The sequence below is a fragment of the Synchiropus splendidus genome, chromosome 3 (genome assembly GCF_027744825.2).
Source record: "Synchiropus splendidus isolate RoL2022-P1 chromosome 3, RoL_Sspl_1.0, whole genome shotgun sequence".
Taxonomy (NCBI): Eukaryota; Metazoa; Chordata; class Actinopteri; order Syngnathiformes; family Callionymidae; genus Synchiropus; species Synchiropus splendidus.
Genome location: NC_071336.1, coordinates 33961322 through 33976838, shown reverse-complemented (window position 1 = coordinate 33976838; position 15517 = coordinate 33961322). Strand labels below are relative to the sequence as shown.

Genomic DNA, 15517 nt, shown 5'->3' with positions numbered 1-15517 from the left:
CTTTTAAAATGAAAGGAGGAGGGGAACCTGGAGAGATAGAGCTATGACAGAGAGTGATGAGGGTCCAAGGCACAAAGCATGTTTATGGCTGAGAAGAGGGTAGATACATGGAGTAGAAAACAGTTCATCTCTTTGTGCTCAGTAATAAAGAATGATGGATAGAGATGAATGGAGGTGAGGAAGAGTGCAGACTTTGGAGACTCAGGAGTCAGAGTTAGAAGAGTCAGAGATGAAAATACGGACGTTGGTCATTGGGAGGAACCTGAAAGTTGAAGATCAAAAATGAGTCTATCAGAGCGACACGTGGTGAAGTTTGGACAGAAACGTTTGGGAGAACAGATGGTTTGGACACATGGAGAGGTGAGACAGTGTTGGAACAAGGATGTAGGAGATGGATAGAGAAAGACAGCCTTGAAGTTCATAGATGAAGGAGGTGTTTGTTTGAAGATAGGAGTAGGACTTGCTGTGGAGTTCACTGATGGCATTTTGATTATCATGTTATTTGTTCTTTATTCATTACCACTTATTTATGTTCAAGGAGACAAATAAACCTTTGTATTCTTGTGATCCGAAGGTTCCTGAAGTACACTCATCTGAAGCAGGCCTTCAAGTCAGAGGAGGTAAGCGTTATGCTTGTTTGTGCCTCTGTTCTGAAATGTTACACTCAGAAATGACCTTCTTGTCGCTGCTCTCAGTCCAAAGGTCAGGACATCATCCAGCGCAGTGTCCTTGGACCAGTTCTGCCCGAGGCCATGGTGTGTTACCTGGAGAACTACGAGGCTGAACGCTTCTCTGAGATTTTCCTGGGAGAGTTCGACACACCAGAAGCCATTTGGAGCAGCGAGATGAGGTGATGCTACGATGTCCTGACTTAGGCAGCATGGTGGCTCAGGATCTCCAATAACTCTTGTGTTGGACTTCTCGCTGCAGGCGGATGATGATCGAGAAAATAGCAGCTCATGTCGCCGACTTCAGTCCGAGGCTGCAGAGCAACACGCGTGCGCTTTACCAGTACTGCCCCATCCCGATCATCAGCTTCCCCCAACTGGACAACGAGCTCTTCTGCAACATCTACTACCTCAGACATCTGTGTGACACTGTTCGCTTCCCCAACTGGCCCATCAAAGATGCGGTAAGAGTGTGATGCAAATGAGATGAATCTGAATAGAAAAAGCAAATGAGATGAATCCGAATAGAAAAAGCAGGGGGACTGGACTAAATCAGAGACATTTTCACAGGTGAAGCTACTTAAAGACACATTGGAAGCCTGGAAGAGGGAAGTGGAAAAGAAGCCTCCTTCGATGTCTGTGGATGACGCTTACGAAGTCCTCAACCTTCCTAAAGGACAGGGGCAGTGAGTGTTCCGACGTTCAGTTGCCTTCACTTTGTGGATGAAGTGTAGCTGAAGGGTTACTTGACTTTAATGACCTCACTCGAACCACTTGTGCATGCTCGTTCTCTTCAAGGCATGAGGAGAGCAAAATCAGGAAGGCCTACTTCAGACTGGCACAGAAGTACCATCCAGACAAGAACCCGGAGGGCCGAGTGAGTAGCAGGGTCACTGATGTCCGCCTCTCATCACAGCTTGTAACCTCCTCCTTACTCGCCTTTATTTCGTGTTGCAGGACATTTTTGAGAAAGTCAACAAAGCCTACGAGTTCCTCTGCACAAAATCTGCTCGCTTCCTGGATGGACCCGACCCAGAGAACATCATCCTCATCCTCAAAACGCAGAGCATCCTCTTCAACCGGCACAAACAAGGTGAGGAACAGGATTTTATTAACGAATATTGCTTGAGTTAATACTCTGTGAGCTGATCACAATGAGAGAGAGACCTAGCATTGTGTAAACATCACGTACAGCGTACAGTCAAACTCTTTCACACAAAAGGCTAAATTTGAAACACTGTCAAAGCCTTGTGCTGAAAACTCTGCCTTGGTTTACACATTTAATGCTCTGAGAGCCACATGATTTCAGACATGCTGTTTTGGCTCATGACTGACAGGTTCTGCTTCAAATTTTTTTGGTTTCGTGACTTCAATAGTCTGATTTTTGAGTCAATATCTGCTCCATTTGGACTGAAAACGCTTCTGATCCTGAACAGAACTGGAACCCTACAAGTACGCTGGCTACCCCATGCTCATCAAGACCATCACCATGGAGACGCAGGACGACCAGCTCTTCTCCAAGACCTCCCCCCTGCTCCCTGCTGCTGCCGAGCTGGCCTTCCACACAGTCAACTGTTCCGCTCTTAATGCTGAGGAGCTGCGGCGAGAAAACGGCATCGAGGTGTCTGACCGTCTCCTCCATCGTTCCCCGTCATGATCAACTTGACTAACCCTTACTTGTTCACCAGATCTTGTTGGAGGCCCTGTCTCGGTGCGTCAGTGTTTTGACTGCGTCCAGTAAAGCTGATGACATGGCAGTTCAGGTAGAGCGGAGACTCATGTTTTTGTGAAACAGGGCTTTGCTTAACTGTCGAAGCTTTGTGCACTCAGGTGTGCGGGCACATCTGCAGGTGCTACAGCGTCGCAGCTCAGTTCGAGGAGTGCAGAGAGAAGATCATCGAGCTGCCGAACATCATCAGAGACCTTTGTCATGTCCTGTACTACGGCAAGGTGAGAGCTTTGTGTTCCTTGCTTGTGGTGCTGGAATTGAAACGAGACTGGATCAGATGGTGGTTTTTTGCTGATCAAAACTGATCTGATTTTCAGGGGCTTCCAAAAACAGCAGCTCTGGCTGTCCTGTGTGTGAGCTCCTTCGCCGTGGACTTCTTCCTCCAGACCCACCTCTACCACGCCGGCGTGCTCTGGCACCTGCTGGTCAACCTCTTCAACTACGACTACACTCTGGAGGAGAGCGGCGTCCAGACCAGCCAGGAGACCAACCAGCAGGAGGTGGCTAACAGTCTGGCCAAGCTCAGCCTGGTGTCCCTCAGTCGGCTGGCTGGGTACAACCCGGTCCCCGCCAATCCAGACATGACCAACCACGTCTCGGAAACCAATGGCGTCGAGGGAACGCCGCCGGAGAATCCCACTGTACGCAAGAGTCTCGCCGCCATGTTGACGCCGTACATCTCCAGAAAGCTGGGAACTGTCTCCCCACCTGAGGTCAGTGCTTGCCAACCCCTGAGACACGGGTACGCCCTAACACCTGCTGATGCTCCTGCAGATCCTGAAACTGCTCAACAGTAACTCTGAGAACCCGTACCTCATCTGGAACAACGGAACACGAGCCGAGCTGATGGAGTTTCTGGAGCAGCAGCAGGAGGGAAACATCAAGAGGGTAAGACAGACTTGGAGCAGCCGCCGAACTCCAAAGACAAAGTCAACTGTCAAATCAAACTTCCTTATTAACAAAGGAAATATTTTGTGGCTCCAGTTCTTCTTGGTTCCTCCTGAGTTTGCCACTGATTTAGTTATTTCATTGCTAACTGTCACAGGGAGAGAACGACAAAAGCTTTGGTGCTGAGTTTGTCTTCAGTGATCACAGTAAGGAGCTGATCGTCGGGGAGATTTTCGTCCGTGTTTACAACGAACAGCCCACGTTCCCACTCGAGGTGAGTCCAACACATCCTGCTGGCACACGCGATTCTGTTTTCACGGTTTCCTTTTTGCTTTGAAGTTTCCCAAAGCCTTCGCCGCCAGTCTGCTGGACTACGTGGGCTCTCAAGCCCAGTACCTGCACACCCTGCTGGCCATGAGTCAGAGCAACAAGGTGGAGTCCCAGCAGCATGCTGAGAGGCTGCGCTTCGCTGAAATGGCTTTGGAGGCTCTTCGCAACGTCATCAAAAACAACCCTGGTGAGACTTAAAATGAACTCAACTGTAAATGCATTGAATTATGGACTCATTCTCTCATAAGTTATATTTAGTATCTGTTTATAAAATGGCTGCCATGCTTGAAACATGTTTCCATGCCTTCGACTCTGTGCTGGTTTGAGCTGATTGAAAATATCATTCAGAGTCGTCATTCAGAGCAGCTTAAATGAACCATGAAAGAAAAGTGACACACGTTTGTGGCTGCATTTCAAACTGGAAACCATGTGGCGTTAAACACAAACTCCCGACTAATGAGCCGATATGAAGAACTTCTTTGCAAACATCTCTCCCTCAGTTCATATGTTTGTCCACCTCTTGAAACTCATGAAAATATGTTGCCATTGGAATCTGGTGAAACATATCCTGTTTTGTTGAAAACTGCAACTGACTCTAAACTAAATTGATCATTGTCTTTTGTTCACATTCGAGCTTGTGTTCATGCTCCATCTTGCTTACTTTTGAGATAACTTGAGGCTCCCTTAAATCAATGCTAGATTCCAAAGTAACAACATCCTCTGTTTTTCTGAGCAGGTTCTGAGACGGAGTGCATCGGACATTTCAAGCTGCTCTTCTCCTTGTTGCGGGTCCACGGCGCTGGCAGGGTCCAGCAGCTGGTTCTTGAGGTGCGGCCACTGCACCCACCTGACAGCACTGGAGAAGCACTTCCTGCTTCAGTGAACACTCTTTGATCTTCCCCCGCAGGTTGTAAATACTGTGACGTCAAACCAGGAGTGCGTGAGCAACATCGCCGAGTCGCTGGTTCTGTCCAACCTCCTGCTGCTGCTGCACTCGCTGCCTTCTAGTAAGGAATCTCCTGTTCTGGAGCAACGTAGTTAGCGATTACTTTCTAAAGAATCATTCAAGTTGTCTGCGTCGAGTCTCATTCTGGCATTTCCAGAATGATGAGTCGGCATTTGACTTGAGAATTATCTACAACCACTATTTTATGATTAGATTAGCTCTCCTGTTTGATTGCTTTCATGAACAGATTATTTTTATTTGTTTTCCAAATTTAATGCCAATAATACTGCATCTTACATTACGTACCTTATACATAAACTTAATGAGAAGGATTTGGTTCATTTTCGTTTGTTTCAATGCATTTTATTAATTGGACAAAATATATTTAACATTATTTTACCATACAAGTATGCTATTTCCAACCTGAATGTTTTATATTAATTTAGACTATACAGTTATGTATATATATTTTTTTTTTCTCAAGTAATATTTTAACAATGCATTACTTGTTTTAACCATATGGTGAATTTTACAAGATTAAAAACAATACATATATACAATATTTGTATGACAATAGTTTGGAACACGAATATAACATTTTGTGTATTTTCTTAAAGTATTGTAGTCATCTCAGGGCTAACAAATAGTTGTGAAATAAGGCTGCAGTGAATGACGAGTCGTCTCTCAGGTCGACAGATGGTGCTGGAAACTCTCTACGCTCTCACGTCCAACACTAAAATCGTCAAAGAGGCGATGGCCAAAGGTGAGTGCCTCACTTCTTTCCTTGACCACCGTCGTCTAACCCTCACACCCGTGTTTGTCCGCTCAGGTGCTCTGATCTACCTGCTGGATCTCTTCTGCAACTGCACTCACCCTCAGGTCCGCACGCAAACCGCCGAGCTCTTCTCCAAAATGACCTCAGACAAGCTGGTCGGGCCGAAGGTCAGCAAGGAAGATATTTTTTTGAGCAACCTGACTCAATACTAACCAAGTCTCTGACCCCGCAGGTTCGACTCACCATGATCAGGTTCCTGCCTGCAGTTTTCATGGATGCCATGAGGGACAATGCAGAAGCTGCAGTGCACATATTCGAGGGAACTCATGAGAACCCAGAGCTGATCTGGAACGACAACTCCAGGGAGAAGGTGTCCACGACGGTGCGGGAGATGATGCTCGAGTACGTCAGCCGCCCGGAATGTGTTGGGAAACCTGACCAGAGAAGAGGAGGCTCACTTTGTTTGTTTGTTTGTTTGTTTGCAGGCACTTTAAACAGCAGAAGGAGAATCCTGATGTGAACTGGAAAGTAAGTCGTCACATTTCTCTTGGAGACTTGCTGACTCATGCTTGGTTTTAGTTTTGACTAGGTCTCCAGTTCATTGTAACCGAGGAACTGAAACTTTCAGTCGCCTAGTTGTTTTGGTTTTTAAACTTGAGTATCAAAAGATTGTTCCTTCTCTCAATTTGAGTGCAAATGTGAGCACTATCTTTATATTTCAGTTCATAGATGTATTTTACCTGCCTGTATGTTGTTAATTATTTATTACCCTATTACCATATAAATATTAAATACATTTGCTACGTTAGTCTAGACCTCCGCACCCAACCTGGTAAAGTGAGAAGTAAAAATAAATAACTTTATATGGGTGCACATCATTCATCTTTTTCGATGCCCATCCTCAAATTATGTTTCCGATCTATGTATGCAGTGAATAATTTTTCTTAAATTATTTTTTTAAATGTTATTATCAACCTTAGTTGATGATCACATTGACTGTTGCCTTTTAATGATAATATGTATTTTTAACTTCTAAAAGTCTTTATTGAATTAATTGTGCACAGTATAAAGTAGTATATTTGTTGCTTCTCAGTGATGACATTTTGCCCCCCCCCTTCCAAAGACAACCAAACACTATTTACTTTTTACATCTCACCTGGTGCTGCATCTATTTTCTGTTATCATGTCCACGTCACCACTGAACTCCCCGCTGTTCTCAGCTTCCCGAGGACTTCACTGTGGCTTACGGGGCAGGACAGGGCGAAATAGAGGTGGGCGGCGTCTTCCTCCGCATCTTCATCGCTCAGCCTGGCTGGGTGTTGAGGAAGCCTCGAGAGTTCCTGGTGTCTCTGCTGGAGACTCTGACGGAGCTGCTGGAGAAGAACAACCCCAATGTGAGTGAGGACCTGTGGCTGGATGTCGGACTGCTCTTGACTGTCTGCTCTGCTCCACAGGGCGAAGCTCTGGAGACGGTGACCACCGCGGCTGTTTGTCTGTTCAGTACTCAGACTCAGCTGGCCGATCAGGTTCCCCCTCTGGGCCACCTACCTCGTGTGCTGTTGGCCATGAACCACAAGAACAACGCTGTGCCCAAGAGCGCCATCCGCCTCATCCATGTGCTGTCGGACAATGAGGTTGGACATGCACAGATCCTCCTCTCCATCATCACTGTGTGACGTCACCAGAGTAACTTACTGGTGGACACTGTCTTTTCCTCTCTGCACAGCTGTGTGTGCGATCCCTGGCTTCCCTGGAGACTATTGGGCCTCTGATGGCTGGAATGAAAGTTCGTCCCGACATGGCTGGACATGCGTGTGAAGCTCTCAACCGGATGTTCCAGAAGGAGCAGACAGAACTAGTGGCTCAGGTTCGTATCAGACAGACGTAATCGCTCCTTTGAGGGTTAGACAGAACTGGTGGCTCTTATTATTCAATTATTGAAAATCAGACAGAACCAATCGCTCCTGTCAAAGTAGAGAAAACTAATTGCTCAGGTCAGACTCAGACAGAATGGTTCAGGTCAGAACTAGTGGCTCGGATTCAAAATCAGGCAGAACTAATCGTTCTGGTCTGAATCAAACAACAAATTTCTCAGGTCAGAATCATCAGACAGAATAAATCACTTCAGTAGAGTCAGACAAAACCAATTGTTTAGGACAGAGTCAGACAGAACAAATCGCTCAGGTAAGAATCAGACAGAACTAATCGTTCAGATAAGAATCTCAGAGCTAATGTTCAGGACAGTGTCAGACAGAACTAATCGCTTTTAGCTCAATTGCTCAGTTGAGATTGCTCAAATAAAGTCAAATGGAACCAGTTGCTCAGGTAAAAATCAGACAGAACTCATCGCTCCAGTCAGAATCAGGTAAAACTGGTGGCTCGGTTGAGATTCAGATACAAAGCAGTGAAGCAAAATGGATTTTGTATCTTCTCCTGTCCTCAGGCACTCAGAGTGGAGCTGGTGCCGTATCTCCTCAAGCTTCTGGAAGGAATCGGATTGGAGACGTTGGACAACCCGTCGGCAACAAAAGCCCAGATCGTCAAAGCCCTCAAGTCCATGACTCGCAGTCTTCAGTTTGGGGAACAGGTGCGCGGCTCTCGTCCTGTTTATTTTTAACTTTAGATTCTTCAAAATTGTTGACTTCATGCGGGTACTGATTTGTTCTACTCTGTGTTCCAGGTCAACGAGATCCTGGCCAAGTCTTCAGTATGGAGTGCCTTCAAGGACCAGAAGCACGACCTGTTCATCTCCGAGTCTCAGACCGCTGGTTACCTGACGGGTACATGCTCTCAGCTTGGCTCTCGCCGTGTTGTTGCCCGCTTGCTCTCGCTGACAGCTTCTTACCTGCTGACCTCTTCTGTCTTTTAACCTCCGGGCCGTTTCCTCCCTGTGTGTCCTCCTCCTCTCCTCCTCAGGGGTCTCCACTCCCTCCCTCCTGGCCGCCAGCAGCCCACTGCGAGGTGGGCTCTAGAGTCCAGAGCTGGACCTCAGAGCCCCCTCCTCTCTGTTGCTCTCTCTCAGGTAGACCTTGAGTCCTGCAGCCGTCTCCTCGCCGTGGCTCCATCCTTTCATTTCCATCATTCTTTTCCTGGCTTCTCCATCCTCACAGTCTCACTTGAGTCCTGCTCAGCGTCATGTCTTTGTTCTGTTCGTTTCGATTTTTCATGTTTTTATTAGACAGCAGATTAATATAATATCAACAATTAAATCACCACTTTTATATTTCCTGTTTTGTAGGTTTTTGGAAAGGTCTTATTGGGATTAATGAAAGTAGTCACGTCTGACCTCACAATAAATGATGATGGATTGGGGACGGGGAGAGATGACATCATTCGCTGCTTATGTACTGTTATAGTGGGGCTTCAGTTGAACCCTGTGGTTCGACTTGACCTCGACAACTTAAAATCCTGACTCACTCTTTTGTCCCGTTGAGTTGGTCCATTCCTTGGCTGTGAATATTTTTCACACATTCTTTTAAATAAACAAACTCCACTGTAAAAGAAACAGAATCCTGTAGGTGACCATCTGTCAGGGGGGGACAGTTTTCTGGCCTCTCCTTTAGGGGCAGAAGCTCAGTCATCCAGGTGAGACTCGTGGTGCTGCACCTCCACAACACAAGAGCCTGTTAGAAGGAGGCCCCAGGGCAGACCAGACACCCGCTGGGATGATGGCTCAGTTTCACTCGGGCTACTGCTCCTCAAATGGCCAGAATATTAGATCCTGTTGTTCATGACCATCGTGTGTTAGGACTCAGTCTGCACCATCCATCATCACCTAGTCCCCGCCCCTCGCTCAGCCACCCCCCCCATCTGACTGACCTCTGTCCCACCCTCCGCCCCGCAGGTCCAGGAGTAGCAGGCTACCTTACGGCAGGAACCGGCGCCACGGTCATGTCCATCGTCCCGCCCCCCGTGGACAACGACAGCGGAGACCAAGGCTGACGGCCCCTGGCGGCCCCGCTCAGACTGCCCAGCACCTCCGCCGCTCCGGAGGTCCGATCTGCTCCCACCACGAGGCAGAGTTGAAGGAGCAGCTCACCGCTGACCGACACCAGAACCGCTGCGACGCCTCCTTCAGCATCACTCTCCTCTCTGGACGAATCTCACGTCAAAATCATTTTTAGAAAAAAACAAAAGAAAAAAAAGCCAGACCACCGTGTTGTTTCTGTGAAGCTCAGAAGAGTTTACTTTTTGTATGGAAATATTTTTTACTCCGTTTTCTTCTGTTTTTTCCCCATCGGATTATTACTCTTCCTGAATCTTTGCTTTTCTGACTCCTTCCATTCGTGATCAGCCGCTCACTAACGGACCTTCCAGGCTGCTTAATCACTTCCGACATGAGAAGAACCTCCACCAGACTCAGATGATTCCTCCCGCTCTGCGCTCTAATCCCACCCGGCACTAGAATATCCAGCGTCCGCTGCGACCCGACAGAACGACTAGTGCAATTTATGAGATGTTGGTTGTACAATGACGTATATAAACTTTCTATATTGAATGTACATTGAAAAAAAAAAATAAATCAGAAGCACTTGTACATAAAATTTTAAGAATAAAAGGGAACCACCAGTGCGGGTTACACTTCTTTGCTTTTGAGCTTGGTTGTGCAGTGGAGCGTTGCATTGTCGTGCTGTGTGTGTGGCGCAGTAACCACTCTGACCAGCAGAGGGAGTCAGAGTTCTCGGCTTCCGTCTGGTGGTGAACAGTGAATGTGGGTTCCCTTGCCAGAGTGGCCGTGTAACCGTGCTTGTTTCCCCTCTCAGGTGTTGAGAAGACCTCTTGATGGACAGTGACAACAGGAGGAAGAGAAGGGAAGGAAGAATGGAAATCCTTCTCAGGTAATTGGAACAATATGACTGAGCCATGTCACAGTGAACGTTCACGTTTTACAATTTACATTCTGTTGAAGGTATAAGGATGTTCATGGCAGCTACTTGTTTGAAATTGAACCATTGTCGCCAGTGTGTTAGACAAGTGTCATTTGGTTGGGTCTCGGGTGAGAGTACTCTGCCCTGCCAGCAGAGGTCAGCCCTATTTTTATGCACTTTGTGATCAAGGATGTCCTTAGTATGAACAGAACTGTCCATCTCCACTTGAAGGGGAGGCTCCAGACCCTCGAGCACCTTGGATGCTAGTGATGGACAGATGAGGCTTTGTGAAACAGTCTCCTGATTTTCAGAGGCCACCAGATGGCGCTGTCTGCTGTAAAATGTTTGGACTTCAACAACTCATTCAACGAAACCTCACATAATTTTTAAACCAAGAGCGCCATCTAGTGGCCTCTGAACATTTGGACACCGTTTCATCAATCCTTATTTTGTTTTTTAACTGTTTCCCATAAGTAATCACTGACCAAACATTTGAATATACTGCTGCTGCATCCACAGAACAAAACAATTCCACCAACTTTAATTCATAACAGAACTAATAAACTGGAAATGGAAAGTGTTTTTTTTTTTTGGAGGCCAGGGAGAGGGCGAGGCCTGCAGCCAGACAGTTGCACAGTCATGTCTATCATTGCGCCCCCTGGTGGATAGACCCTCACGGTTCCCTTCAGACTCTCCACACCTCCACTTTACTGACACAAAATACTGAGCCTGGTTCCCATTGAAAGCAGCTTTTCTTCTGTTGATTCGCTGTTTGATCCTGCAGGACACCTTCACGTCGTCCTTCCTCCCACCGCTCCGGGTGACAACCACAGATCCTGTTTGTCTTCCTCTGATTTCTGCTTCCCCCCCCTCGCCAGATCCCAGCAGAGCCGTCCGACCTCCGTCCTCTCCTCAGCTCAGTCCGGAGAGACAAGGTGGTCAGAGCTTTATTGACGCCTGTAAACGGCCTTCCTGTCTTCTTCAGACTGGTGGGAAGGTGCTGCAGACGGAGCAGGTGGGACCAGCAGACGGCGTCCCGCAGGTACATTAACCACCCGATGATGTTCGCCAGGCTGGAAAATTGAAATAGTTCTATGATAAATACGGCAGTAGTTTGTGAAAAACTTTCAGATTTACTCTGCTCAGTCAGCAGGAGTCGAGGTGTTGTGTCACCCGTCCATCCTCATGTTACACTCTGTTATGTCGGTGAGTGAACTCTGCTGAACCATGGAGGGAGGATCTCGCCGTGTGCTGTGGCTCCTTCGCTGCTGGAATCTGAGCAGGTCACTGAGCTGCTTCAGGTCAGGTGCTTCAAATCATCTCCTTCATACAAACCAATATCATGTGACGCCGCAGACTTTTGAATGACTCCGCGTTGACTGTGTGAACCATAAACCACTAGAAGAAGTACTGGGTTTTCAGTCTGTGTAGACAGAAAAGTTCAATTGAATTTGGTTTCCACATACGACCATAGAATTCATTGTGATACAACAGTGGCCAAACACCGGCGCCATCTTGTGGCGTAACTGGAGGGACCAAACGCTAGTGCGCTATGCACTGCGGCGGTCCCAGTCCAGTCCCCACAGTCTTTGAGGAGGAAGAACAGGTTCATATGAACCAAGGGCTTTTGATTCCAACCACATGGTTGTGGAAGTGGTGACTCGGACTATTGTCAGAGGATGAAGTGTCTGAACGAATCGGAGACGGACGGCAACAATGAATGCTCATATAAATGGAATGTAAAACTCTCTTCTGAAGGGTCAGCAGGAAAAAACGTGTTTGGGTCTAAGGTGGGACTGACCGGGTCAAGTATTGATGCCTCCTCACCCATGTTTCTGTTTGCTTCTCTGCTGCTCTGATCGCTTGCTATCAAGGTTTGTTTACACTGGAAAACCTTTGGCATTTGCAGTTGGTTTCCAAACCCTTTGAGGCAAACTTTTAGGGCAAAATCATCCTGCGAAAACGTATTAAGCGTTGCAATTCAACTCTCTAGACGATATTTGAGCGATTAATACTACATATTTATGAATAGTTCCAGAGGCGTGTTGGTGACACTGTTAACCTCCTTCATTTAACTGAAGCTCAACATCACTGTTTGAGTTGCGTCCTACAGTCTTACAATCTACAATCTGAGCGTGAGCAGCTCGTCCTGAAAAATGTGACTTAAAGTTTGTATCATGAATGTTAGTCAAAAAGTTGTGACGGAGGAGCTGAAGCGCTAAAGGTTGAACGGACCCATTTGAGGTCCGACCTTCGGCTCCTGAACTTTAGTGGCTTCTCATGGCCAGATTTCTATTCTTGCCATGTTGCTTGCTCCACTATTTGTGCCTCAGTTCTGTGAGTAGGAAAGCCTTAGTGAAAACTGAAAACGACCCTTGTCAGTCCAGAATTTCAGCTGCTGCCTCTCTGACTCATGAAAGTATCGCTGTTGTTTGCGAGCCTTGTGGTCGAGTCATTTTGAAAACAGAAAGCAAAGTGATGTCATGTGGCATTTGAAGGTCCCAAGCTGCTTGAGTTTTTCATGAGAGGCTTTAATGACGGCGCTTTCATCCCACGTGAGGCGAAGAAGATAAAAAAAGTAATTTATGGCCCCACAAAGTCGATGGAGAGGAAGTAAAGGGAGCAGACGTTGAGCGGCTCTAAAGACCTCCGCTCAATACGGAGGGTCGTAAACCCAGGGTGGGACAGATGCTCGGTAAAAACAAGCACGCTCCATTATCCTGCCTGTTAAAACCCTCGCCGTCGCCACCACCAGGGTCGGGGTGGAGCGGGGGAATGGGGCTGGAGATGCAGCCGCCGCTGAACCCCACCCACAAGTGCACCCAGAAACGTCTGCACGCGCAGATGTTCATTCAAGTTCTTTATCGCTGCTTTTGGGAGTTTTAGTGTTCTAGAAGGTGGATTTATGGATGTAGAGAGGCGGAGCGCCATCTGGTGCCGGGATGTTTGGGCGGCTGAGGGGGGGGGTCCGTGTGGCCGTGGGGTCACCGCCTTCGTCTATGCTCACGGGTCAGTCTTGGACCGTGAAACTGACCCGGTCCCGAGCCAGGAGTCGATGGGCTCGGACTGAAGGAACCTCAGTCCCAGAGACCTGGACCTCCTCTCTACCACCTGCCCCGCCTTCCTTCCAACAAAAGAGCTCCTGTCCAGCGTGAGGAACGATGCCCGGGCTGAAGAGGGCCATGTGGAAGATCTGGACTGTGGCTTCTTGTGGGCAGACTAGTGTGGTCTGGGGTGTGCAGTACCATCCATCGCTTCAATCTCCGGCTGGTGGTCTCTTCCCTGGTGTGGAGTGGATCTGATCTCCATCCTCGCTCGCTCCTCCACCTGCTCCACCTTCCTTCCAACGATAGAGCTCCTGTCCAGCGTGAGGATGGGGTCTGGGGTAGCAGTCGCTTCCATCGCTTCAATCTCCAGTGACAGAGGCTGGTGGTCTCTTCTCTGGTGTGGAGTGGATCTGACCTCCATCCTCGTCAGAGACCTTCTGGAGATCTTGGACCGACACACAGAGAAAATGACCAGAGAGGGAACAGAGCCCTGAGGTGCCCCAGTATCACTCGGCCTCACCTCAGATTCAAGTGGTTTTGTGGATCATCACAGTTTGGCCTCCAGTGTTGGAGATGGTGTCTCAGGTTCCTGACCTGGTGAAGGTTTGTCCTGGTCCGGCTTGGTCCGAGAGGCACGTGAGACTCTGATGATGGCATCAGAACCATGAGGTGACAAGGGTCCGGACCTGCATCAGAGTTCCAGATTAGGCCGTTTAGTGACTGACCTCGGGTCATTTTAATGACACAGCAGAAGCAGCGGCACCAGAGGTTCTGCTGCGACTCGGGTCTCAGACGACACACCCAGAGGCTCACTCTCAGACTCTGGGCCCATTTTCAGTTATCTCACCTTGGTACTGGACCTGGGATCATGTGTGGACTGCACATGGGGCCCACAGTCGTCCACACTATAATAACCACAGGCTTTTTTGTGTTTTTTTTAAATAAATGTTTTTTTTCACCTTCTAATTGACAGAAGAAAAAAAACGATGGTTGGAAGAGATGCTGTTTTATCATTTTTTATTGTTTTAACCAGAAACATTTTGGTTATAAAATAGATTCATAAATTAAGAAAATAAAATAAAATATTTACTGTTTAACAAAAAATGTGATTGTGATAAATTTGAGAAAATGGAAAAAAAGTGATCAAATGAGAAGAAATAAGAGAGAAAGAGAACAGAGAAGAGCAGAGGCGTCAGTTTCAAACTCGCGTGTCTCTTTCAGAGCCAGTCGGGTCTGGTCCTCGGTTCCAGAGGAATCCAGCGAGTGAGGTTTGGACCCAGAATGTGCTGAGTGTGTGAAAGTGGTCGGAACCACAAACCCAAGTTCTCCTGCTGAGACCGAGCGGCTCGGAGGAAACTGGTGAGGAGACATGTTTGTCTGACTCGAGTCAGGTCAGCGCTTGTTTTCCCTCGTCTCTTGACTGTCGACTCACCGACCTGAGCAGGACTCTGGCGCCGGCTATCTTCCACCATCTAACGTGCGAGTTCTTGTTGAACAGTGACGAGGCGATAAAAAGAAAGAAGTGTTGTTTTTCCACTTCCCTGACGGGTCACATGGTCCAACAAGTCACTTGCAGTGAGTCACTTTGAGTCACCGTTCAGTCGGACTGATGCAAAATGACCCGTTGTTTGTTTGACTCTTCTTGTTTCAGGCTTCAGTGGAGCTGGAGGCCCGACTGAAGTGAAGAAAGAGCTGAGCCAGAAGACTCTCTCTTCTCACCTGTGGTCGCGGGCTTGGGAGCGACCCAAAGAACCACTTCCTCTGTCTGGACTCTCTCAGAGTTAGAAGCTCAGTCGTCCAGGAGAGACTCAGAGTAGAAGACAAGAGTCTCCAGGACTAGTGAAGCGTTCACCTGGGAGGAGGCCCCGGGTCAGCCCCAGGACACGCTGGAGAGATGGTGTCACCAAGATGGTCCAAAGAGGTTTCTGAGGAGAATAAAGTCTGGGTCTCTTAACGCCACTGCTGCCCCCGTGATCCCATTAAGTAATATTAAATTTGGCTCCTTAAATAGCCTCAAGTGGCTAAAAGTTAAATGTCACAACATTTTTTAATTATTATTTTTTTAATAATATCTTCAAGAATTCATATTAAATGTTCTATTTTAAAACATACAATAAAAGTAATATAAATATATATTTTTTATAGACATTTAAAAAAGTTTTTTTTATTATTTAAAATTAATTTTTTTGCGCACATTTTTTTCAATAGATCGAAAAGGTTTCAATACAAATACGGATTAGATTAATTTTCAATGCTTTTATTGCAA

At 47.2% G+C, this 15517-nt stretch overlaps 1 protein-coding gene across 7 annotated transcripts in view; it reads left to right on the top strand.

The window, feature by feature from the left end:
• Window positions 1-10088, top strand: part of LOC128755763 (dnaJ homolog subfamily C member 13) — a 30914-nt gene extending 20826 nt beyond the window's left edge. For 4 of the 7 annotated variants that reach the window (XM_053859739.1, XM_053859737.1, XM_053859736.1 and 1 more), the window contains 25 exons: window positions 575-620; window positions 696-850; window positions 931-1132; window positions 1239-1354; window positions 1467-1545; window positions 1626-1761; window positions 2105-2289; window positions 2357-2431; window positions 2499-2618; window positions 2715-3110; window positions 3172-3285; window positions 3443-3559; window positions 3625-3802; window positions 4352-4443; window positions 4523-4622; window positions 5250-5324; window positions 5391-5503; window positions 5569-5738; window positions 5822-5864; window positions 6557-6730; window positions 6791-6970; window positions 7063-7203; window positions 7780-7923; window positions 8017-8116; window positions 9181-10087. In XM_053859739.1, the coding sequence (XP_053715714.1) occupies window positions 575-620; window positions 696-850; window positions 931-1132; window positions 1239-1354; window positions 1467-1545; window positions 1626-1761; window positions 2105-2289; window positions 2357-2431; window positions 2499-2618; window positions 2715-3110; window positions 3172-3285; window positions 3443-3559; window positions 3625-3802; window positions 4352-4443; window positions 4523-4622; window positions 5250-5324; window positions 5391-5503; window positions 5569-5738; window positions 5822-5864; window positions 6557-6730; window positions 6791-6970; window positions 7063-7203; window positions 7780-7923; window positions 8017-8116; window positions 9181-9278 (3349 nt within the window). In that variant the 3' untranslated portion in view covers window positions 9279-10087. Of the gene's footprint in view, window positions 1-574; window positions 621-695; window positions 851-930; window positions 1133-1238; window positions 1355-1466; window positions 1546-1625; window positions 1762-2104; window positions 2290-2356; window positions 2432-2498; window positions 2619-2714; window positions 3111-3171; window positions 3286-3442; window positions 3560-3624; window positions 3803-4351; window positions 4444-4522; window positions 4623-5249; window positions 5325-5390; window positions 5504-5568; window positions 5739-5821; window positions 5865-6556; window positions 6731-6790; window positions 6971-7062; window positions 7204-7779; window positions 7924-8016; window positions 8117-8252; window positions 8359-9180 lie in introns of all 7 variants that reach the window. The other 3 variants (XM_053859735.1, XM_053859734.1, XR_008414171.1) reach the window with 2 other exon arrangements.
• Window positions 10089-15517: the final 5429 nt, after the last annotated feature.